Source organism: Protomyctophum bolini (genome assembly GCF_963924005.1).
Source record: "Protomyctophum bolini genome assembly, chromosome: 3".
NCBI lineage: Eukaryota > Metazoa > Chordata > Actinopteri > Myctophiformes > Myctophidae > Protomyctophum > Protomyctophum bolini.
The window spans coordinates 30,528,441-30,552,106 of NC_137864.1; the positions used below are offsets into that span (position 1 = coordinate 30,528,441).

General features: G+C 41.9%; 2 protein-coding genes across 9 annotated transcripts in view; both read right to left on the minus strand.

Annotated features, from left to right (window-relative positions):
• The window catches only part of armh3 (armadillo like helical domain containing 3), a 48,034-nt gene extending 30,347 nt beyond the window's left edge, over nucleotides 1–17,687 (minus strand). Inside the window, exons 1-13 of the mRNA XM_080759578.1 lie at nucleotides 17,573–17,687; nucleotides 15,063–15,188; nucleotides 14,630–14,739; nucleotides 12,706–12,762; nucleotides 11,635–11,781; nucleotides 11,319–11,426; nucleotides 11,105–11,197; nucleotides 9,253–9,327; nucleotides 9,004–9,090; nucleotides 8,839–8,895; nucleotides 8,660–8,703; nucleotides 7,066–7,126; nucleotides 6,623–6,669 (exon numbers count right to left, since the gene is read on the minus strand). Coding sequence (XP_080615704.1) covers nucleotides 6,623–6,669; nucleotides 7,066–7,126; nucleotides 8,660–8,703; nucleotides 8,839–8,895; nucleotides 9,004–9,090; nucleotides 9,253–9,327; nucleotides 11,105–11,197; nucleotides 11,319–11,426; nucleotides 11,635–11,781; nucleotides 12,706–12,762; nucleotides 14,630–14,731 — 878 coding nt within the window. The 5' untranslated portion in view covers nucleotides 14,732–14,739; nucleotides 15,063–15,188; nucleotides 17,573–17,687. The remainder of the gene's footprint in view (nucleotides 1–6,622; nucleotides 6,670–7,065; nucleotides 7,127–8,659; nucleotides 8,704–8,838; nucleotides 8,896–9,003; nucleotides 9,091–9,252; nucleotides 9,328–11,104; nucleotides 11,198–11,318; nucleotides 11,427–11,634; nucleotides 11,782–12,705; nucleotides 12,763–14,629; nucleotides 14,740–15,062; nucleotides 15,189–17,572) is intronic.
• Nucleotides 17,688–21,778: 4,091 nt separating this feature from the next.
• Nucleotides 21,779–23,666, minus strand: part of ldb1b (LIM-domain binding 1b) — a 37,839-nt gene continuing 35,951 nt past the window's right edge. For all 8 annotated transcript variants that reach the window (XM_080759582.1, XM_080759580.1, XM_080759586.1 and 5 more), the window contains one exon: nucleotides 21,779–22,573. In XM_080759582.1, the coding sequence (XP_080615708.1) occupies nucleotides 22,343–22,573 (231 nt within the window). In that variant the 3' untranslated portion in view covers nucleotides 21,779–22,342. The remainder of the gene's footprint in view (nucleotides 22,574–23,666) is intronic.

The following is a 23,666-nucleotide window of genomic DNA, read 5'->3' on the forward strand; positions in this document are numbered from 1 at the left end:
CCATGCCTGTATGAAAAGTGGGAGTGATTCGTGCAGTTAATGAGGAGATAATGCTCTGTCAGTGACATTCAGAAATTCAGACATTTAGACATTCGATGAATTATAGTAAGGATACACATAACATGTACACTCAGTTAAACTTAAATGTATACACATATGCCCTGTACACTCAGTTAAATGTATACACATATGCCCTGTACCCTCAGTTAAATGTATACACATAATGTATGCCCTGTACACTCAGTTAAATGTATACACATATGCCCTGTACACTCAGTTAAATGTATACACATATGCCCTGTACACTCAGTTAAATGTATACACATATGCCCTGTACCCTCAGTTAAATGTATACACATATGCCCTGTACCCTCAGTTAAATGTATACACATATGCCCTGTACCCTCAGTTAAATGTATACACATACTGTATGCCCTGTACACTCAGTTAAATGTATACACATATGCCCTGTACACTCAGTTAAATGTATACACATACTGTATGCCCTGTACACTCAGTTAAATGTATACACATATGCCCTGTACCCTCAGTTAAATGTATACACATATGCCCTGTACACTCAGTTAAATGTATACACATACTGTATGCCCTGTACACTCAGTTAAATGTATACACGTATGCCCTGTACACTAAAAAAATAACACCAAAAACATAACATCAATAGTTTTGAAGAATGTTTGTATTAGCCGTGTACTCCAACTGCAGTACCCAGACGCACCAGCAGTCGTGCTTGGAGACTTAAACCAGTGTTATCTGGACACTGTGCTGCCGGGATTTGAACAATACGTCAAGGATGAAAATGTTTCAACAGCGGGTAGCTGACCTGGATCAGATGTGGACCAGACCCCTCCACGGAGCCCACCTGCCTATTCTCTGTCTTTTTCTCTCTCTCTGTCTATCTCTCTCTCTCTCTCTCTCCCTCTACCCCCCCCCCCCCCCCCCGACACCGAGAAAAGGAAACAGATGAACCAGAGATAGACGAGCTAAGGACCCCAGGGGAAGTCTACAAACACATCAACACCGGGAAGAAGAACCTACGTTGGAGACTATACCCAAAGAAAAGCATCCTCATCATAGGAGACTCAAACATGAGCAAACTTCCATCTCTGACACGACCAGATCTGCAAGTGGATTGCTACCCAGGAATGGGCTTCCAACATACGAAGGCCCTACTAGAGAGGACACCGAGAAACACCACTGTAGCCTATTGCATCCTGTCGGTTGGGATAAACGAGAGAGGCCACGCTCCAAAACAAACGCAGAGGGCATTGAGAGAGGCCATCGCAGCAGCACGGAACGCATTCCCAACTGCAAGTATCCATGTCCCTTTAGTCAACTTCTCAACTAGTTTCTCAATAAAGGATAAGGATAACATGAGAGAGTTAAATCGCAATATTGTTACCTATAGTTACCTCCCTAAATTGGATGAAAGGGAGTTTAAAGTGGTTCCTGATAACGTACATTGGACAACAGAGACAGGCAAAGCAATGCTTGTAAATTGGCTTAATAGTTTAAACTTATAGACCCCATAAACCCAGAAAGGAGGGGGGGCAAGTCAAACATAATTAATCTGTCCCATTACTTCCAGCCAGATCAACACCAGACCGAACTGCTGGAAAAGGGACTTTCATTTGTCCCGACACTGGATATCTATAAACAACAAACCAACAGGTTAAAGAAAGACCTTTCGCAGTATCACCGCAGATTGAAACTAGCTACACACTTTGGAATGGACCAGGGAACGGAGATACTGCCTTTTCGACCAAAATCGAGCTGGGAACCGTCTGAGAATTTAATCCCAAGCAGCCTTAAACGACTGATGCAGAAGGACATGAATACGGTAACACGCATACCGGGACACATTAAGGAAAAAGATAATCTCACAATAGAACAAACCAGGGCACTTAGGGAACTAATCAACAACAAACAAATCGTTATCAAACCAGCAGACAAAGGCTCCTGCATAGTAATTATGGATAGACACCAATACCTTTTAGAAGGTGAGAGACAGCTCAACAATCAGGACCATTATAGGCAATTAGACCAACCCATTTACATGCAGACAGCTACGAAGGCCATAGCCATCATAAACAGACTTAAGGACAAAAGGCACATAAACGCCAAACAACATCAATACTTAATAGGACAGGATAGCCCACGGGCTAGGATATTTTATCTTTTACCAAAAATACACAAAAGCCCGGATTCATGGACAATACCATATGAAATTCCACCCGGGAGACCAATTGTGTCGGACTGTGGCAGCGAGACGTATCAGACAGCAGAGTTTATTGAATATTTCCTGAACCCACTGTCGATAAAACACCCCAGTTTTATAAAAGACACTTACGATTTTGTGGACAAAATTAAAGCTATTAGAGTAGGAAAGGAGGCCCTTCTATTTTCAATAGATATAGACAGCCTCTACACAAACATTGAAACAGAATCAGGACTACAAGCAGTCAGGGAAGTCTTTAGTAAATACCCAGACACAAGTCGACCAGAGGAGGAATTACTCCAATTACTAGACTTAAATCTAACCCAGAATGATTTTTCCTTTAACAACTAATTCTATTTACAAATCAAAGGCACGGCCATGGGAAAGAGATTTGCACCATCTTATGCAAACATTTACATGAGCATATGGGAACAGACCGCACTAGAAAAATGCAGACTTAAACCGACACATTACTATAAATTTCTAGATGATATATTTGGAATATGGGAACATAGCCAAGAAGAATTCCAGGAATTTATTGATGTTTTAAATAGCCATCATAGATCCATAACGATAAAATATGTGACACACACAGAAAGGATTGACTTTCTTGATGTAACAATCTTCAAGGGCCCAAACTTTAACACAAATGGGAAACTAGACTTAAAAGTATTCTTTAAAGAAACAGACACTCACGCCCTATTACACAAAACGTCATTCCACCCGACACACTCCTACACAGGAATAGTCAAATCACAACTACTAAGATTCCATAGGATTTGCACGCAAAGAAGTGATTTCAAAATAGCTTGTAAAACTCTATTTAATGCTCTCAGACTAAGAGGATACACTAGGACCTTCCTCCGGAAAGCCCAAAAAACCTTCTTAGAAATAAAAGTGCGAGATACAGGCCCCAAATTGGCCCTGATAACCAGTTATTCAACACAGAGCACACTAGCCAACAACAGAATAAAAAGGAATTTTGAGAACCGAACAGACGATCTTCTAAAAGATTATAAAATTATATCGGCCTACAGAAAAAATAAAAACCTTAAAGATTATCTAGTACACAGCAAGCTAAAATAAATCAACACACCAGCACGCCAGGGACCAGAATACTTCAAACCCAAACAATTAGTAAAAAATAGAACCACAAAACGCGTCTTGGAGATTAAACAACAAATAACAGCCAGAACCAGCAACTGCATTTATTTAATCACATTTGCAGCACGATGTGTAGGCACAGTGCACTGAAATCTTTTAATTCCCCCCCCGACACGGTCGAGGCAGATGGCCGCCCACCCTAGAGATGGGTTCTGCCTGACGTTCCTTCCTAAAGGGGAGTTTTTCGTTACCATTGTCGCAATATTGCTTGCTCACCACGCCATTATATTAATTTTCCAATGTAGATTTCACCCAGATTGGACTCGGTTCAGCGGCAGCATCCTGCTGTCCGCCCCACACACACACACCGACAGTCAGAGAACTGACTCACTAAACACACACTTAACAACGTTGGATTCGTACAGTGCAGAATGCAGATAAGTATATGTTCTTATTATAATTGTGAGTTTGTTTTTTAACATGCAGCACGAGTCCGCGAGAGCCGATCTACAAGCTCACAACGCGTTGCACTGCGAGTAGAAGGCTGTCAAGTGAGCAGCAATCGCGCATGCTAGAAATATCCTAATAAATAAAAAAGGTGTCGGGCTTGCAGGGGTAGTTTCTATATGGGACTCTAGGCTAACTTGCCTCTAGAATGCATGCATTTAGGCATACAAGTGCACTCTGCTTTTATATATAGGCTATCATTTTTTTATGTGCTGACCAATGTTGGGGACACATGCCTACATATTTTATCTGAGATTTGGGAACTATTTATTGCGAATGCAGTGAGCACTTACTATGAGACCTAGCAGATCATGTCTGTGTGTGTGTGTCCGTGTGTCTGTCTGTCCCGCTATCAAAATATGGAGTGTGTTGCATCAGCAATCACTCAGCTCCATATATGGGCACAAAAGGGGCCAGGTCCACTCAGCTCCATATATGGGCACAAAAGGGGCCAGTGATTTGTTTGTTGTGGACCTGGCCCCTTTTGTGCCCATATATGGAGCTGAGTGCGTTCGCTTCCCGCGTTCGCGCGTCTTACTCGTTGATTCAGCATGAAGACTAAAGCCTTCTGAATAAATTTACGGAAGCGTATGCTTGCGTAGATCCCTCCACCACCTACAGAGGTTTTGCGGAGTTTCCGACCAATCAACGGCAGCGTCAAGTTCACGGCCATGTCCATTAATTCCAAATGAATGTGGGAATCCACGTAAATGCCTGTCCGCTCACGTTACGTAACGTTATGAGCGTAAACGCCGTTGTGAATGAGGACCTATAAGTCCAAATTAAAAAGAGGGAAGCCAGAGAAGAAAAAAATGTAATGAATGAAAGGAAAACAGCCTTCATAGACAAAGATTTTGGAGCATGGGATACTATGAAATCTTTGACAGGAATGTCAACCCCAATGAAACCTATTGTGACCTATTGTGACTTGGCTTTTCTAATGACCTAAATACCTTTTTCGCCAGATTTGAATCATTGGACAATTCCTCAAAGTGCACTGAAATACTGAAGGCTGTAACACCTGCCCGTTCAGACAGAATTACCATCACTGAAGAGGATGTAAGGAAAGTGTTTCAGTGTACTAACACAAGGAAAGCTAATGGGCCAGATGAATGCAGTGCTTTTCTCCTAAAAAACTTTGCATCTGAGCTGGCTCCAGTGCACCCTGGGCAAGACCTACGCTGAAACTATCTATCAGCGGAAGTATTGCCCAAAGAAATGAGGTTGATGCTTTACAAATCAGTTTACATTCTCCGCAAATTAAACAAGTGTTGTGATTGGTCGGGAAAATATCGTATCCGGGGGAAATACATTTGAGGATACATCCGCCGATAGCTTCTTCTGCCTTAGGTTGTGACCAGGCTTTTCTTTTCGCAGATAAGTAAGCCTGAGACCGAGGCTAGCTCCAATGTGGCAACCAATATTCCAAACTTCTGTAGACACACACACAATTCCCCTGTCTTGGAAAACCTCACACATACAACCACTACCCAAAATCCAATGTCCAAAAGAACATAAGGATTATAGACCCATAGCTCTCACTTCAGTGATTATGAAATCACTTAAAAGAATACTGTTACAACATCTTGTTAGTATAACCAAAGAAAGATTCGACCCCTGTCAGTTTGCCTATAAAAAGGATTGCGGTACAGAGGATGCGGTTGTGACACTGGTCCACTTTTACAAAACACCTAGATAAGTCAAATAAGAATAATGCGTAGTACAGATGGTGTACAGATGGTGGAGTACAGATGGTGAAAGTGAACACTACCCTCTCATTAGCATTAACTAACTGTTGGTGCTCCCCAGGGGTGTGTGAGCTCAGCTGTACTTTTCACCATTTATACTGACAGCTGTCGTATTGAGGAATGCCTGTCTGAATGTTGCACTGACACAACAGACCAATACATTCTAAAATACTCAGATGATACAGTTTTGATTTCTCTCCTAGATAGTTCCAGTGATCCTGGACTGCACCAACACAGAGTAAATAAGGTGGTTGAATGGAGTGATAACGCTCTCATCATTAACAGAAAAAAGACAGAAGAGATTGTTTTTGGTACACCACCAGAGATACACAGATCCCCCATTACTATTCATGGTGAACCGATCAACCAGGTATGTTCGTACAAATACCTAGGAGTAGTAATAGACCATGTCATGGAACGATCAGATTGATTCAGTGTGTAAGAAAACAAAGCAAAGAATCTACTTCCTTCGCTGTCTAAGAACCTTCGGTGCTAGTAGACGGATTCTTCTTTTGTTTTTCACTTCTGTTATTATGAGTGTTCTTCAGTACTGTAGTACCACCTGGTATGGATGTTTGTCTGCAGCCCTAAAGTCACAACTGCTGCAACAACTGAACATTTGTTCAAAGATTGTTGGACAACAACTTCAGAAACGTTATACATCCACGTATGATAACAGCATCCTAAGGTTAGCAAGGAATATCACTTCTAATACTAAGCATGTGTTGTATGGAGAATATAGGTTGCTACCTTCAGGAAGGAGATATGGTGTACCAGCATACAATAAGGTCAGACTAAAGAGGTCCTTTGTCCACCAGTCGACCTTGAGGCTTAATCAGTTGTAGTAGCCATAGGGTAATCTAAGCGGTGGATATTGCTCTTGTCTTCATGTCTTTATGTATGTAAATTGTCTTGTTCTTTGTTATGTCAAATGCATGTATATGTGTTCTGCATACTTGGCTGCTGTGTCGCAAGACAAATTTCAGTGTGAACTGACAATAAAGTACTATATCATATCACTTACTGTACGGAGAGCTTCTCATCTGCATCTGCTATAAACATACTGCCCACCTGTGGACAGGAGAGGTACCACTCAGCCAACACAATGACCCACTATATGTATATGAAGCTTAGCATCAGATAGCATTTCAACAAAACATACAATAATACACATCAGGGCTGCACAATCATAAGACAGTGTTGGCAATCTGGAAATATTGAATCACTCAGATCAATGGCAGGCACTAATACATGTGAGACCAATAAGCATTAACATAAATCTATCAAAACAATGTGATTTAGATACGCTCAAACAGCACCACAACCTCCTCTATGCCGTCTCCCTCCCATCTATCCTATGGTGTCCCATTAAAGAAAACAAAGGGGGGGAGGGGGGGATTGCATGGCCCAGTAACCACAGAACTCTGACTCACAGAGCACTGACAGTTTGAAGAGTGATGGTCTTACCATGCTGGTGAGGGTGGAAAAGAAGCCACCTTGGTTCTCCTCCTCTTTGTCTTTGTACTGCCTAGAGGGGAGGCAGAGGGGAGAAAGGATGGACCAGGATTAGCACAGAGTGACAGGGTAAGGGATAACACACCTGCTCCATAGATTGATTATAGTTATGCTCGCTGAATCCTGCTAGCCTGTCACCTCGCAGGCAGTATCCCCTCTCATTTTCACAGGCCAATAGACTGACAGATAGAAAGACAGTCAATGATTGAATCATAGTGATTTTGTGTAGTGATTTGGAACACTGTAGAGTAGACCGTCTCTTCACCCACACATACAGTACCCTTGAGGTTGAGACAGAGACAGACAGGGATTCTCTAATAAACAGGGGGAGAGACTAGTGAGAAATGAAGAGCAGGGCAGAAGGCAGCACATATCAAAACATCGTTCAACAATCAAATATATCAAATATCAAACTTTTTCATGTCAGAGACATGTTCACCAATGTACTTTCATTAGGCCATGGGAATTGATTCCATCGTAGAAAATCTCATATGAAAATCTGCTTCCAACTCCCAATCATGATCTCCTAGGTTTTGTTATTAAAACTAGATGGAAACAATAACAGTCTAAAACAATCGTATTGGGGTGGTGACATGATTTGTTATTTTTTAATAGCCAACGATCAAACTTGGTGATGATGTTGAAATATATCAGCAGAGTAGTCATTGTCATTGTAATAATATTCAAAACTACTCATTTGGCTGGGGACACCCTGGAACACCCTTGAGGACGCCAGACCCAACTTTGAAAACCACTGAAAACCAAATTTAGCTTTTTGTACGTCGTCATGGTTTTCGCCTCTCCCATGTCCAAGTTTCTCCTGGGGTGACTGGAGACATTAGATTACAAATGGGAACAAGTAACTGATTCCAGCTCTCATCCATCACTTGAATAAGGCTGCCTAAAAAGGCTGAGTGACACGGATAGACACAGTTTCCCAAATTTAAATGTAACAATAAAAAGGGAACTGTGACGGGCATTGTGAATTTGTTTGTTTAACTGTATGTAATGCGTTTTATTTTCGTTTTATTTTTCGTTTTGTCATTATTTATTTATTTTTATTTTGTATTTATTATTGTCAAATCATTTCGTGATAAGATTTTGTTTGTATTTGTGCTGCCAGGGGGATGTGGGGGGGGGGAAATATATGTCAATTGTTGAAAATACTTCTTTGTACTGAATGAAATGAATAAACAAATGTAACAATAAATACAGAAATGAGTCAGACAAAGCTCATGAATAAACATGAGAAACCAACAACTTAATACAACTGACATCTAATTTATACCTGAACTAATATAACTTGGATGTCAATTCAGCCTAGAGCACATATTCACTCCAGATTCACATTTAAAAATTATCATAATATTCAGTACCTTCTCCTAATGTAAGCAACATGGCAAACATCTCAGAGACATTATGTAACGTTGGATATAAATAACACATCTTCTGAAGAACAGAAATAGATATCCGATTTTGTAGAGAACAAAATCAAAGCAAGAATCTCAAGGGACTCTCAGGCAACAAATTTAAAAACAGATCTCACCTGTTATATTCTGTCAAAGCCTGGTGGACCACCATACCCATTCCCTGGGAAACAAAATATTTCAGTCACACATTTGTCATTTACAAAGACTGAGTCAGTATTCAAGGATGTAGTGCCTTGCTAGAGGGCATAGCACTGAATATATTAAAAAAATATATATAAAAAGGTTAAAAACTTACATCTAATGTGGGTTCATCGTCCACAATGGAGAGCTTCACTATGTAAGGATTCACCGACTGACAAATGACACAAAGTCACATTTTGATTAATCTGCTCAATAAGTATCAGAATCAAATATTCCTCCAGTCCCAACACACACATACGCAAGTGTGTGTCACACGCACCTCATATTTCCTGTAGTTGACCAGTAGGGCCAAAAGGACTACAGCATCGTAACCATGCTGCACCCTGCTGGACACATCTGACAGGATCTGTGTGAGAGTGAGAGTGAGAGAGAGAGAGAGAAGCAGTGTTGAGTAAATTACCCTCCACCAAAGGTAGGAATGGAACTCCTAACCCTGGCAATGTGTCATACTCATCCAAATAAGCTAGATAAATTAGGACCATGCCATCAAGATGGCACCGTAACGTACCTGCAGAATGGCCTCAAAGATGCTGTTGATCATCACATACTCCAGTATAGTGTTCTGACTAATGTTGTCAGTCACCTGCAGAAACAGCCATGTTAGTTAAGTGTGCAAAGAAGCAGCATGCAATGACTATTCCAAAAGACAAAATAAGAATTACAGTATACTGTAGTTAGTACATGCATTTATATTACTTATAAACAAAGCAGTTGTGCTGTGTACACATTGTGTATGTACTAGAGATGCACCGATCACGTTTTTTTGCTCCCGATCCGATCCCGAACATTTGAGTTTGAGTATCTGCCGATCCCGATATTTCCCGATCCGATCACTTTTTTTTGCTCCCGATACAATTCCGATCATTTCCGATAATTCTTCCCAATCAGATACATTTTGGCAATGCAGTAAGAAAAAAAAGGGACTAAAACGGTTCCGAACTGCCGCCCCGTGTCCGAAACGGTTGAGAAATGACAGAGTTACTGTGTGCCGGTCCCTCTACTGTACCCTCTACTGTACTGTACTGGCACACACGAAATCATCATATACAGTTAATATGGGCATGTGTTTGTGTGCGTGTGTTAGGTTGCACACAGGTGGTGAAAAACAACCATGCTGTTTTCATGCTCATACCCAGTCCAAGGGACTGGCTTGCACCACTCAAAAAGTTTATTTATAGCATTATCTTTTATTCTTTTTTTAGCATATATTATTTTATTAGACATTTCTGCCTTTTCATTATTTAAAGGGGGAAAAAAACCTTATATTGCTATTTTAATGTGCCTCATCATTATGTTCAAGGGAAAAATAATGCACCTATGCGCTCACACGTGGTGCAGAGTCGCAGCACATGCAGGGAGGAGAGGAGAGCTCCCTGGGGAGAGGAGGGATTCCGTGGCACAGAAACATTTACAAAAGTTTACAATAAAGATCTCTGCATGAGATATTATGCTTATATTATTAGAAGAAGGGTTTCTATCTACAGTCATGGATTGGACATGGAGTATTTTGTTGGGACTTTTCAGACGGAATATTCTTCCTGCTCCGGGTGGACAGAGCAACAACAACGAGTTGTTTTTGCTCTCTCTCTCCCTTTTTAGCACTCAAACAGCGAGTGCAGATGCAGAAGCAGATCTGAACAAGACGGTGCTTAGAAGCCTGTTGATTCGAGGTTACTCCGCTGTGTGTGTCTCTGTGTATGACGATCAATAATTATTCCACCGAGTGGTCTTTGCGAGGGCTGGATTCTCCTCATCATCTCTCTCTCTCTCTCTCTCTCTGTGGTTCCTTCTTTTTAAAAGTCGCTTTAAGCGTCGGTTGTTTCAGTGCAGCCGCTGCCGCTTGTTGTCGTTAGCTTTCTGCTATTAGCCTACTAGCCACGCAAGTTACAAGTTACGCAAGTTACGCAAGTTACGCAAGAACGTCGCCATTCGTAGCAAATCTACAAGATCACAGCGCGTTGCGAAAGCAACTCTTTGTGAGCTTGCAGATCTGCTGTTTAGGGCCAACGTCACTGTCGTGCGCTAAGTTTTCCTAGGAGCAGCAGCAAGAGGCTGCTTCGAGAGGAGGATGTTTTGTTGTTATTAATTATGAACCAATCTGTATTAAAAAACAAAACTAAAGACTCGGGAGGATGACTTTAAGACTTATAGATGGTCACGTTTCTTCTGTAACGTTAAATACAATTAAGAAAAGATTTAATAAAAAAAAAAAATATTATATTTAATAAATAATTTTTTCCCGATATTTTTTTCCCGATCCCGATCTTTTGAAAATGACGTGATCGGGCCCGATCGATCGGGAGGCCGATCGATCGGTGCATCTCTAGTATGTACTGTATGTATGTGTTGTTGTGCCTCACCGTGACCAGGCAGAGCAGAAGTTTGAGACAAAGGCTCTTCAAACTTTCAGAACCCTCTCCACACAGAAGACTGTCCAAACTCTCCATCAGCTCCTACACAGGAGAAACACAAATGCCATTCAAATACACAAATATCTATCTCATTCACTCTTATACTTAATTAAGTCAGTTATTAATGTCAAACAATATCGCAACAATTCCCACGAATACCTACCTTCATTCTGAGCTCAGCCTTGTCAAAGCCCATAAGCATGTTGATGATATCAAACCCAGAGGCAGACTTATTCTTCTGGTGAACCCCTCGGAACAGAGCACACAGCGTCTAGTGGGAGGGAGAAAATGGACATAGCAAGAGACAGGGGGAAGGAAGACAAGACAAGAGAGAGACATAATTAAGATAGAGTCTGTGTGTACGTGTGTGTGTGTGTGTGTGTGTGTGTGTGTGTGTGTGTGTGTGTGTGTCGAGAATGATGCCTCCATAGACAGATATGACACACTGCAAGTAATTCACGTAGCCAGGTTGTCCCCACCTGCAGGGCGTTGACCACCTTGATCTGGTGCTCCTCCCCTAGAGCCTGCACACAGTGGTGGAACAGAGAGTTGATATTGTCCTGGATCCTCTGCACCTCCTCCCCGTCTAGACTCTCCAACTTTGACTCCAGGTATTCCAGGTTCACCTAAGAGGGAGAGAGGGAGGGGGGGAGAGAGAGAGAGAGAGGGGGGGGGGTTGGGGGGAGAGGAGGTAAGGCTAAGCCTTGCAGCAGCTTGATATATATATTGCATTGGTGACAGGGCCTTCTCTCATGTAGCTACCTATGTGTCCTTCATGTCTGATTGTCTGTCTCAGTTAAGTATTATTTACTAAGGAGCGGACAAAGTGCTGCTGGATAGAAGTCCTTTCCTCTTTGAAGAAAGAAACCACATAACATGCAAGACATTGGGGATAACACTGTCATCCAGACATAATGCATTCAGACAGTAAACATTTGTTCCCAATTACAACAGGTTATGTGACAAAACATGAAACAGCTTCATAGTATGGATATTCACGCTCTAATTGCAGCCACTATTCAAATTACCAGAATATCACACTAAAGGTATTTACTATTTGCACACAGATCACGTTTTTTCGCTGCGTTTTGAAATCCGCCACAAAAAGAAAACGTCACGCAAAACATCCTTGCACACTGACTGCGATGTGTATCATTTATAATCGTAGCAATGTTTTCATAGAACGAAATGGAGTGGAACAGCAGCAGTGACGATGATCCCCTGATCCTAAAATTATTTAGAAAATGTTTAGTGTACACACCCTAGTGAAGTTTATTAGATGTGATGTCACTGTGTTTTCTCTCTGCATTCTTCCACTGCTGCGTGTGTGAGTGTGAGTGTGAGGTGTGAGTGTGAGTGTGAGTGTGAGTGTGAGTGTGAGTGTGAGTGTGTGTGTGTGTGTGTGTGTGTGTGTGTGTGTGTGTGTGTGTGTGTGTGTTTTTTAATGGGCCGGGCGTACATTGGAGATAGACAGGTGGTAGTGGCTTGTGGCTGTGTCATTTACTAATCCACCTAATAACTTGCTGAGATGATGAGAGTGTCATCAATACCTTCATGAGAAAAAGCTCATCCCAGAATCGAGGGTTGTTCTTGGCTGGGTCTTCTTTCTATAGGGGAAAAAACAGACAGCAACAAGATACTGAAACCACCGTCTTGCAGCCATATGATCAGTAAACGCCACCTCCCGATATACCTGGTAACATCTCAATTCAATATAAGGGCTACAACTAGGCGGAAACGCATCTCTGTACGCCTGTGATCCACGTAACTCGAGAAGCGTTCGCCCCACAGACTTCAAATTTGACACACATGTTCCACACCACCACAGGGAGTGCAGTGTCCGGTGTCGAGACCGTCGGACCCACAGTTGTCCAGACCAGAACCAGCACAAAAGCCTCTGCCCAGGCTCCGGACAGGGCCCAAATCCAAATCACCCCTAAATCTCCATATACTGTATAGTATTCTGACATCACACTGATGTTTTAGCGTTAACTCCTTGCAACCGTTTGGACCCAAGCCCCCTTTTTGAAACTAGCTCCTCGCCACTCGCCCTACACACTTCCACTTGGTTTGAGCATGGATATATAAATAATAGAGACGGCACCGGAATCCCTTCCATCCACTTGCATTGCATTGCGTCTCGGTTATTTATATATCCATGCTCAAACCGAGTGGAAGTGTGTAGGGCGAGTGGCGAGGAGCTAGTTTCAAAAAGGGCCCTTACGTTGCATGGTGACCCTTTGGTGTGGCCTAACCACACTTTTACCTCACCTTTAGATGAGGTAAAGATCACATTGAGATTAGGCAACACACTTCATAATTGGGCATGTCTGACACAGAACTCCAATGGGACACAGACAGATGGGTGACACGGGTACTGCATAGCCGGTGGGGCATGGATCTCCAACTTTCATCGTTATCGACTCGGTGCTCTACAGCCGGGCACTGGTCTAGTATATAAGAATTTTAAGTGCAATAAATAATTGTTACTTGTTTACGACAAACATCACATAAGATTATAAAATCCTATACATTGTATAAATTATATACTATATAATATATTCTATATACACAGATTCTAAATAATCACCCCAGCTTTTACATTGTCGTTGCCCAATCCAACCCAACCCAGGGCCAGACTGTCAGCCCTACTCTACAGCCTGGGCAAATAGTCAGATACATACTGTAGGCCTTCAACCTTCAGCTGTACTGTATGGCCTTGCCCAACAAGGAAATGGCAGGTGATCATTTGTTGATCACTACGCATAGACTTACAAAGACAATAAGAGAATAGCACTCAACTCTTCACTTCAATAAATAGAAGTGACAGACGTTGGTCTTGTTGGTGCACTCTGTGAGCCTTCAAATGACACTGGCTGTTTTCGTTTATCCGGTTTTGTCTGGATAATCTAGTGTCTCCTCTAGAACAAAAACACTACATTACTATCTTAATGTAGTGTTTTGGTAGGTATGTTTTTTTTGTACTATATATATATATATATATATATATATATATAGTATCTGAGGGGGAGGGAGAGGTATGTTGCCGTTTATGTATGAGAGTTTTGTTGTCTTTTAAGTAAAATAAATTTAACAATAAACATATTGTTGAATTTTTTTTAATAAACTGAAGATTGAGGGCGGCGGTCATAAAATATGACATAATGTATTATCAGCAACGCTAGGCAAGACCTGTTGAGTGTCAAAGCGGAAATACTGGAATTTGGCACGGGTACCGCCCAAGGACATTACATTGAGGCTTTACGGAGGCGTTTACATTCCCCTATGTTGTGATTGGTCGAAACAGACAGCTTCCAGGGAAGTGCATACTGTACAACGGAAGTCCCGCCTTATAGGTACAGTATTTTCTACAATAGGTTGTCACCAGGATCTTCTCCTCTGAGATGAGAAAAGGATGGGAACGAGGCCAGTTTTCAGCCAACATGCCCTACTTGTAATTTTGATGTCACTCACCGCAAAGATCTCATCATACATGAGCACCACCTTTTCCTTCAGTGGTTTCTTAGAGGACGATGTCCTCCTCAACAGCCCCGCCTTCTTCTCCACCTGAGACATGGTTACCTCTGAACACACCCGCAGACCAAAAAGATAGAACAACACACACACACAGAGAACAGTGGTGTAAAGATTCCATGACAGTGATTTAAACCGACTGCACCTATCACAATTATTACATAATAATTACAAAGTGTTTTTATGCGTCATGTCTGCCCTGCAAAACTTTTGTTTACGAAGGCTAAAAGCCAAAACAGAAATGTAATTTTTATTCATAATGTTTCATTAATAATAAACAACAGAAACAATGAAATTGTCAATCGCAATCATTTGAGTGACACTTATTCGTCAAGTAAAATGTCATAATGCTGACAGCCCTATAACCTCCTACCATGTGGGTTGAATGGAGTCGACTCCTCCACACCAAACTCCTACCAGCCTTGGCCCCACACAGGGCAAGGTTAACTGTCTGTGGCCAGTTGGTTGTTCACAGCTGGTCAGACATCCTTTCACCTTCCTGCAAAGACAGTGTGTAGTAGTAGATAATCATACCCAAGTTCCCAACCAACCAATGACCTAATTTACAACCAGAATTAGTCTACATTACACTCAGCTTTAGGGGTGTAACGATACATTTTAAAACCCCGAACGCCTGGGATTATTTAATCCATTAAATCATAGCGCCCAGCGATTTATAGCAGTGGAGCACATTTAGCGACGGCCCGGATGTTATCCCAGATGTGGCTGAAGTAGCTTGATGTAGCCAAAACAATCTCGAGGCGATCGACAACAACGGGAGGTATGATTAATTCTAACGCGACTAGCGACGGGACTGCGGTGGGCCATTTTAACACAATATTTTCTTAGAATTGGACGGAATGATTTAGATCAAGAGTTTTAAGATTTTCGATGTCGTCGGCTAAAATGGGGGGGGAACATTTTCGATGACGTCCCACCAGAAAATAACATCAAGTGTTGCGCAACAGACGCTCCCAGACTGTGGAGCGATGCGATCGGTTTTGATATCAATAATCTCCGTCCTTTTGATCAATCTCCGTCTTGAGTGCTGGGCGTTACTAATTGATAGGGCGGAGAACTCAGCTCAGGGTGTTAAGAGCGATACCTATTAATACAACACATGGTTGACGATAGCGGTTCATTAAGGCGATACGATCAATGATTTTAAAGCAATACAGTAACTATTTAGCAAAGAAATGTGAAACATGTTGATAGTTAGGGCCTATTCATACTCCTATTTTAGAGCCGAATAAAAGTCGGTTCGGCTCTCTATAGCCTACAATGTGACGTCATTTGAGGTTCAGGGGGGCGGGTACCGTCCTAAAGTTGTCTCTTCGGTGCTACTGAAAATTTCGGACGAGCTGAAATAATTTAGCCGAAACAGCGGTAAAATAGGAGTATGAATCGGCCCTTAGCCGCAATTTGCAAAAAAAAAAAATTAATAATGGGATGAATCTAGAGTTGCAATACCCTCCCTCCATTGACAGCCCATTGATCCAAATACAAATTTCCTATCTTGAATGAAACCAGTAAGACGCTCAAACGCGGGAAGCGAACGCAGCTGAGACCCTGCAGATCATGTCTGTCTGTCTGTCTGTCTGTCTGTCTGTCCCGCTGTTACTGTATATGTGGACCTGGCCCCTTTTGTGCCCATATATGGAGCTGAGTGATTGCTGATGCAACACACTCCATATTTGGATAGCGGGACAGACACACACACACACACACACACACACAGACAGACAGACATGATCTGCTAGGTCTCATAGTAAGTGCTCACTGCGTTCGCAACAACATTAAACTCACCAACACTGCAGCTGTAGTACAAGCTTGAAATATCCTCTATCTTTTCTATCTGCAAAGCGTTTGTTTCATTAACCCAATGTGCTGCTGTGTTCCTGCATTATTATGTGCAAATTTGAAACAGGTGGAATGCAGAGCCGTTGAGTGACTTCCTACACGCCTCCTAAACTCCAACACTTAGAAGAAAACATTATCACAGCACGGAATTTCTTAGCAGAAAGTAGCTCATAACATGTCTACCGTGATTTTTTTTTAAATAACTTGTCTAAGAGATTTTGGGTACAATCGAATATTTGCATTTGCAAAACGATACGATAAAAGTCAAACGGTACTATATGTTGCCGTTTACATTTCGATATACTTTGATTCTTGAAATTAAAATCGATGCAGTTACTATATCGTTACCCCCCTACTCAGCTTCCAAATTGGTGGGAGTTACATATATGGAATGGACCCTATTCCCTATAGCTTCTGGATCAGATTTTGTTCTGTATGGATGAAGTCCAGTGGTATGCAACCTAGCGTCAGTGTCAGTGTGGATGAATGAGTGACATATTTACATTCCTGTGTGGACACAACTCAACTATAGGCTTTACACAAACACTACTTACCATTACAAATAACTTTAGGCTGGATATGTGTTATTTGGCATTACGCGTATTGACTGACAGTCAGATCAATAATTTAGAAAACTGATCCTACATCAGCTGACGTCTGCCAAAATTGTTTACACATGACATGGGCGGTGAAAAAAACTGCAGGATTAGCAAACGGTAGCCAACTAACTTAACTATGTTATACTATAATAACAATACCCTAACTTATGTTCCATTTGGTAAGCACGTCAGCACGATGTCTTATTTAAACTTTTGATAACTTATTAGATTATTAGAAAATTCCAGTTCCTCATCAGCTAGTTAAGGCAGCTAACCTTATGTTAGCTTGGTTTACGTTTAGCTAGCTGAACACTGAACTGTGTTATTCAACCCTGTGCATGTGAGCTAGACAGGAGTAGACAGACACTAGACAGCCAGTTAAATTATTTGTATACACTATTTTTTTAATTATTTTTGTTCTTACCTTTCAAACTGTCATCAATTACAACATAAAGTTGGATTTGTGTGTCGCTCAGGAGAAATGTAGCACTGCTCGACCCTTAGCTCCTGTTTGGTTAGCTAGTAGCTAGCTGTTGCTGAAATCATTCGGTAGTTTTGCTGCCCGCGTGGTCCTAGTGTCCCAAAGGTTACTGAACTATAGCAGCAACATACAGTAGTCACTCGGTACAGAGGCTTGTTAATGTTTACATGCTGGTGCAGCCAGGGGTCTTCAACAGGGGGCCCTCAGGGTAAGGGTACTAACGTATAATTCGTTTGGCCTGTGTTCTGTTGTGTCATTTTAGGTTTAAAAATAAAACATGATATTTTCTTGTTTTCTCAATTTCATTTTGAAGAGAAAAACGAATTAGGACTCCCAGCTGACGGCTCCCTGATTCATCTCTCTCTCTCTCTCTCAGTCAAGAGGTCCTCTTTGGCCTGAAAAACATTGAAGCGCTTTCATGGACTGGGACCACAGACTGTATAGGCTGGGATGTATTATGTAATAATAATATAAAAGGTTCTATAATGAGGGACACACATTGCTGGCCATTGGAGTGGCTGCACCACTCAAAAATAATCTACTATGAACAGGTTGAAAAGTATCTTGCCACAAAAAAACTAATGTACGAATATGGCTTCAGAACATCCCACTCCACTAACACATGCCTCCTCTATTTGAGCGACTACATCAAACGGTGTTGGATGCTGGCAAATACTGCGGCATGGTCATGCTGGACCATCAAAAGGCTTTTGACCAGGGAAACACAAAAGTTTGCAGTCACACAATTGGCAGGTGGTGTGATTAATTACCCAGCACCTATCGCAAAGCACCTGCCAATTGTGTGACCGCAAACTTTTGTGTTTTCTTGGTCAATTGGTGATGACGTCTGCGGTAAACAGGACGTATTTGTAAAATCAGTTAATCGATTGTTCCGGCCCCCCTCGCCCGGAGAGAAAGATGTCCGTGTGCATCTCTTGAAAAAGTGGAGATAATTGACTAAATACACGTTTTGTGCCAGAACTTTCACATGGATATAAAACTAGAGGACCATATTTCACTCCACGTCTTTGGAATTATTTAATGGGTACAAACGGAGCATTTATCACATTTAGGCCGCACATCTTAAAGTTCTACCAGAAATCAAGGAGGGTGATCTATGGCTCATGTATGTGAAATACTGTACATACTGTATGTAACAACAAGAGCCGTTCTAGGGCTAGATGCAATCCTATCTGGAGGGATGAGAACAGGTGGCATGGGTGAACGGAACACTCCCCCCCCCCCCCCCCTGAACTCTGTAGAATCTGCACCTGGCTCGCTGATAACAAACTATCTTTACACATGTGAAAAACTGAATCCATTCTGTTTGTCTCAAATAGTAATCTCAGCAAGGCAGATGGCTTCTGGTTAGAGTGGGTGACAATATTATCACACGTAAAGATGAAATTACCTACCTAGGTTGGAGGCAAATCTTTCTGGTGCTAACATGGCCACCAACGTAATCAAAAAAGAACAAGATTCCTACACGATCTCCTCACTGGTCAACAAAAACACCTTGAAGACCCCGCCTAACAGGAGCCCTCGTACAAGGTTTCTTCGACAGTACGCATGCACCTCCTGGTACCAGGTCCACAGCACTTAAAACAAGGCTTCCCAAAACAAACTGGTCAGGCTACTACTGGGCCTCCTCACCCCCCAAACCCACCTCTCCCCTGCCCACTTTGACAGGCTAGAATGGCTTAGGGTTGACGACAGAGTACAGAATCTTGCAATGGGTCTGGCCCACAAATTCACTACACCACCAAGATATGTACCTGTCTAAATACCTGTATATTTGTACGTCTCTAAATGTTCTGATGAATTGAAAATGGTGGACCCTATTGTAAACAAGTGTAATGCTTTATGGTGTCGTCCACTGTTAACAGTTTTTGTATTGAGTTGTGCTTGAAATGTACATATTCTGCATACTGTCAATCACTTCACTACAGTATAAAACATTTTTATCTAATTTTGACCAAGATTAGTAATACTGTCTCAAGCTTTCTTGTCTTATCCATAACTCTATGGTCTTATCCCCACAAATATACAGAATGTTCATGTATATGCATTTTGTATCATTGTTTGTATATCTAAACAGACCTATACACAAAACAAAAACACTACATCCATCCACTCACTGACTTAGTTAGTATCCAGATTGTATATTAAAACAAAAATCAAAGCTTGTCCATTAAAAAAATATATATAAATATAACAAGCTCTCCAATCATTTAAAGTGAAAATGTATCTTTTATTGGTACCATACATTAATTATCAAGGGCAAAAACTAACCAAATCAAAAAATATATATCAAACAATGATTTTCTACAGGATTTGTAGAGGGTACAAGTCACCATTAAAACACAATCTTAACTGTTCCTGGAAAGTAAACTGCTATGGAGCTTAACAGAGCTTCATCTTGTATTTACAGAAAGGAAAGAAAAGAAAAAGACTACTGCGATCATGTGAATGAAACTGAACTTTATGGAAGGCTGGTTTTAGAAGATATTTTTGTGGACGGGTGGCGCCACCTTGTGGTTGATGTAAGACTGCACAAAAACAAGAACAAAGGTACAAGAAATCTGTAATTTCAGCCAGTGATCAAACATGGAATTAATTTATTAGCTAATAAAGTTAACCTTGGCATAAAGTTGAAATTGGCAGTACACCGCATCATGATAAATGGAAAGAATGAATATCATTACATGTGTGTAAGAAACAAGATGCAATAGAGTGAGTATCTGACAATAAATAGTAATTAATGACAAAAGTAAATGGCAACATGCCAAAATTACCTCTCAATGGTGACTGTGTACCCCTGGGTATTTGTCATTTAATTTACACAAGTTTTAAAAAAGAGGGAAAGAGGAGAAGTGGGGAAAGAAGAAGGGAGAGGAAGAGAAGAGACGAGAGGGGTGGGGTCATGAGTGTTTTTTTCTCTTTTTTTCAATTTTCTTTACATTAGATCAGGATGGCTTTAGGTAAATCTAAGTAAGAATACATTTTTATTACAGTCAGGACAGAACTTTTGCTACTACCTTAAATATACAAGCACAAATACACAAAGTCAAAATCTTCCAAAAAGGAAAGAAAAAGAAAAAGACAAAATAAAAACATCCACACTAAAATTCTCTCTTTTATAAACATAAAAGATAAAAACAATATATTTTTAGAAGGGGGTTGTGGGGAGGGGAGGCATTAAAAGTCCTGTGTTGCTTCCTTGGTCTGTAGCTTTCAATCTTGGTAGAAAATAAAAAATAAAAAAGTAACAACTGAAATGAAGGAGTTACGTACAAATTAAAAACATTCTAGGGAAATAGATACTGGTATAAAACTCTTTAAAGGTGTAAGTATGTGAGCATGTCAGCATGTGTGGTTGAGTGTTAAATGCTCTATGTCCGTTTAAAAGGATGTACTTGCTGAGAAATCAGAGAGGGTTTGAGCACTAGGATACTCAAAATCCTTCAATCGTTATTATGTATATGTACTTTAAGTACGACTGTATGTGTTTTATGTATGTGTGGGTTTTAGTGTAAGACGATTTCCTAATGCCACCATTAGGTTCTCCCTACCAGTGTTTTGAGTTGTAATGGAATCTTAAAATGAATTCTGGCTCACTCTGCTCTAGCAAAGCCCAAGTATTGGTTTCAGACTGATACGTTTTCCCTCTGCATGCACGCAGGCACACACACACACACACACACACACACAACAGGACACAACCGTAAACACATTCCCTTTTGCCAGTAACATGGAATAAGCACAACCTATCTATATAGGTATAATGGGGCAGAACCAGAGTTTAGAGCCAGTTGTGTTAAGAGGGCAGGTGAGCCAGCGCCATAGAGTAATAAAAGGATAGAGACCGAACCGGAGCGTCTGCCTCCCCCCCCCCCCCCCCCCGCTATTCATTTCAATAGAAGTTGCTCAGTGGCATTTTGAAGCACCCGGAAGAGTGCCGGAAGTACAATTATAACTCAATGGCTCGAGTGAGCGGAAGTTTAGCCTAGCCTAGCCCGGACCTCAAATTTGAGGTCCTGGGATGACGCACATTACGCACATGAACGTCCGTCCACCTCCATGAACGTGCTGCAGTTCCACTTTTTGCCAGTAGATCTCCTACCCCCCCCGCCCGCCCCCACACACACACACACACACACACACACACACACACACACACACACACACTTAGCTTGCTTTATAGATGTGTCACTGTTCTGGAACTACCAATAGATTCTGTTCCCCAACACAGAATTGTGACTGAAATCCTGTCACAAATCACAATCTAAGCTCTGAAGTGATAGTGAGCGAGACAAATGTTTCGGGGCAGAGTCAGGATTGAAACAGATGGTTGGTGCATTCAGGGGGGTGTGTCTGTATCCATGTTGCTGGACTCTGCGTGAGCTCCATTCCAATGCCTGTCGAAATCTGGACTCTGGTTCCTGGACAAATGTTCCCCGTGAGATGTGCTGCTGGACATGTGTGTAGGGGTGCGTGGCCGGGCTGAGAGTGTGATGTTTTGTTTACGGTTGAGGGACTCAGTCTGGGCTCTAAAGCTGTGCCTGCGAGGGAGAGTGTGGCTCTCGCTCTCCTGTTACTTGAATAGGTGGTTCAGGTGGATTGGGAATTAGAGTGGAGTGTGTGTGTAGAGGTTATGGGACACTGGGCTCCAATGCCTGCTGAATTTGAGCGGGGGTTGACTTTATTGGGGCTCTATTGCGATGCCTGTGAGGTGGGGTTGTCGCTCTTGCTCTCCTGGCTACTGGGCGCCTTGTTGTTCCAGGGCGAGTTGGCCCCCAGTGCTGGCGAGTTGTTGAAGCTGTCCTCGTCGTCGATGCCATTGGCCGCGTCGAACTGTGTGTTTTCCAGCCGCGTGATCAGGCGCTCGTCCTCATCGCCAAACTCTCCTCCCATCAGAGTGGGCTCGCCAACCACCATCACGTCCTGCCAACAAGGGACAAACTATTATTAATAGGGATGTAGGTCGTAATTCTTTCTTGATAACGATCACCTTATCGAGCCGGGTCCTTATCGAGCATTTGCTATTATTTTGTGGAAACAAAACATTCTGAACAGAACCTTATTTTTATTGGCCAGTTCAACCCAGTTGTGAGAGTTTGTATGCCATCACACACACACACACACACACACACACACACATTCTTTATTTTAACCATATTATCAGAACTGTTAATTGTGTACCGTCAAGCGTAATGTATACGTCATCGTAAAAATAGCCAATCTACAAGCTCACACTGCGTCTGGTTGCACCGCGTTGTGAGCTTGTAGATCTGCCTTACGATAGACTGAGAAGTCGCACATTGAATTATTATTAGAACTCTATGGCAGGGAGAGAGTTTTGAGTTTCCCATATGTATTATGAATTGGATTATAAATTATGGCAACGCCAAAGTCTTTCTGGGCAACAAGCACCACATGTGTTTTTTGGAAGAGGACGGTTATTCCGCTTGCAGCAGCCGAGGCTCCTGTGTTGTTTCGACTCAGACATGCAAAGGTATCGCATTTGGGTTTGACAGATGCCTATGCATTGTCAAAATGTTCCCTTTCGTGCATGTACTAATGAAGTTAACAACTGTACTACATTTAGCTCCCCTCTTGTCTTTTTTTTTTTTTTTAATAATATATTTTTTATCCCACGATTTTGTAACCCATTTTTCACCCCTGTGTCAATCATCTACTGTGATCCTGGGCTCTACACACCCTCCGCCAACCTGGGGAGAGCAACGGACTTAACTCATGCTTCCTTCATGCTTGAGTGTCCAAGTTGCTCCTTTACACCTGACAGGGGGGAGTTTCCCTGGTTGTACGTAGCGCGCGAAAGGAACACGTTATTCCAACCAGTTCCTTTCCCCTCCATCAGGCGCCCCAGCTGGCCAGGGGGAGGCAGTTTAGAGACCAGGATTACTGCATGTTTTTGTGAGGGTACCTACCCTAGGGGACACGGGGAGAACATGCAAACTCCACACAGAAAGGCCCTTTCGCCAACCCCGCCTTCGGGTATGGGCACTGGTGACGC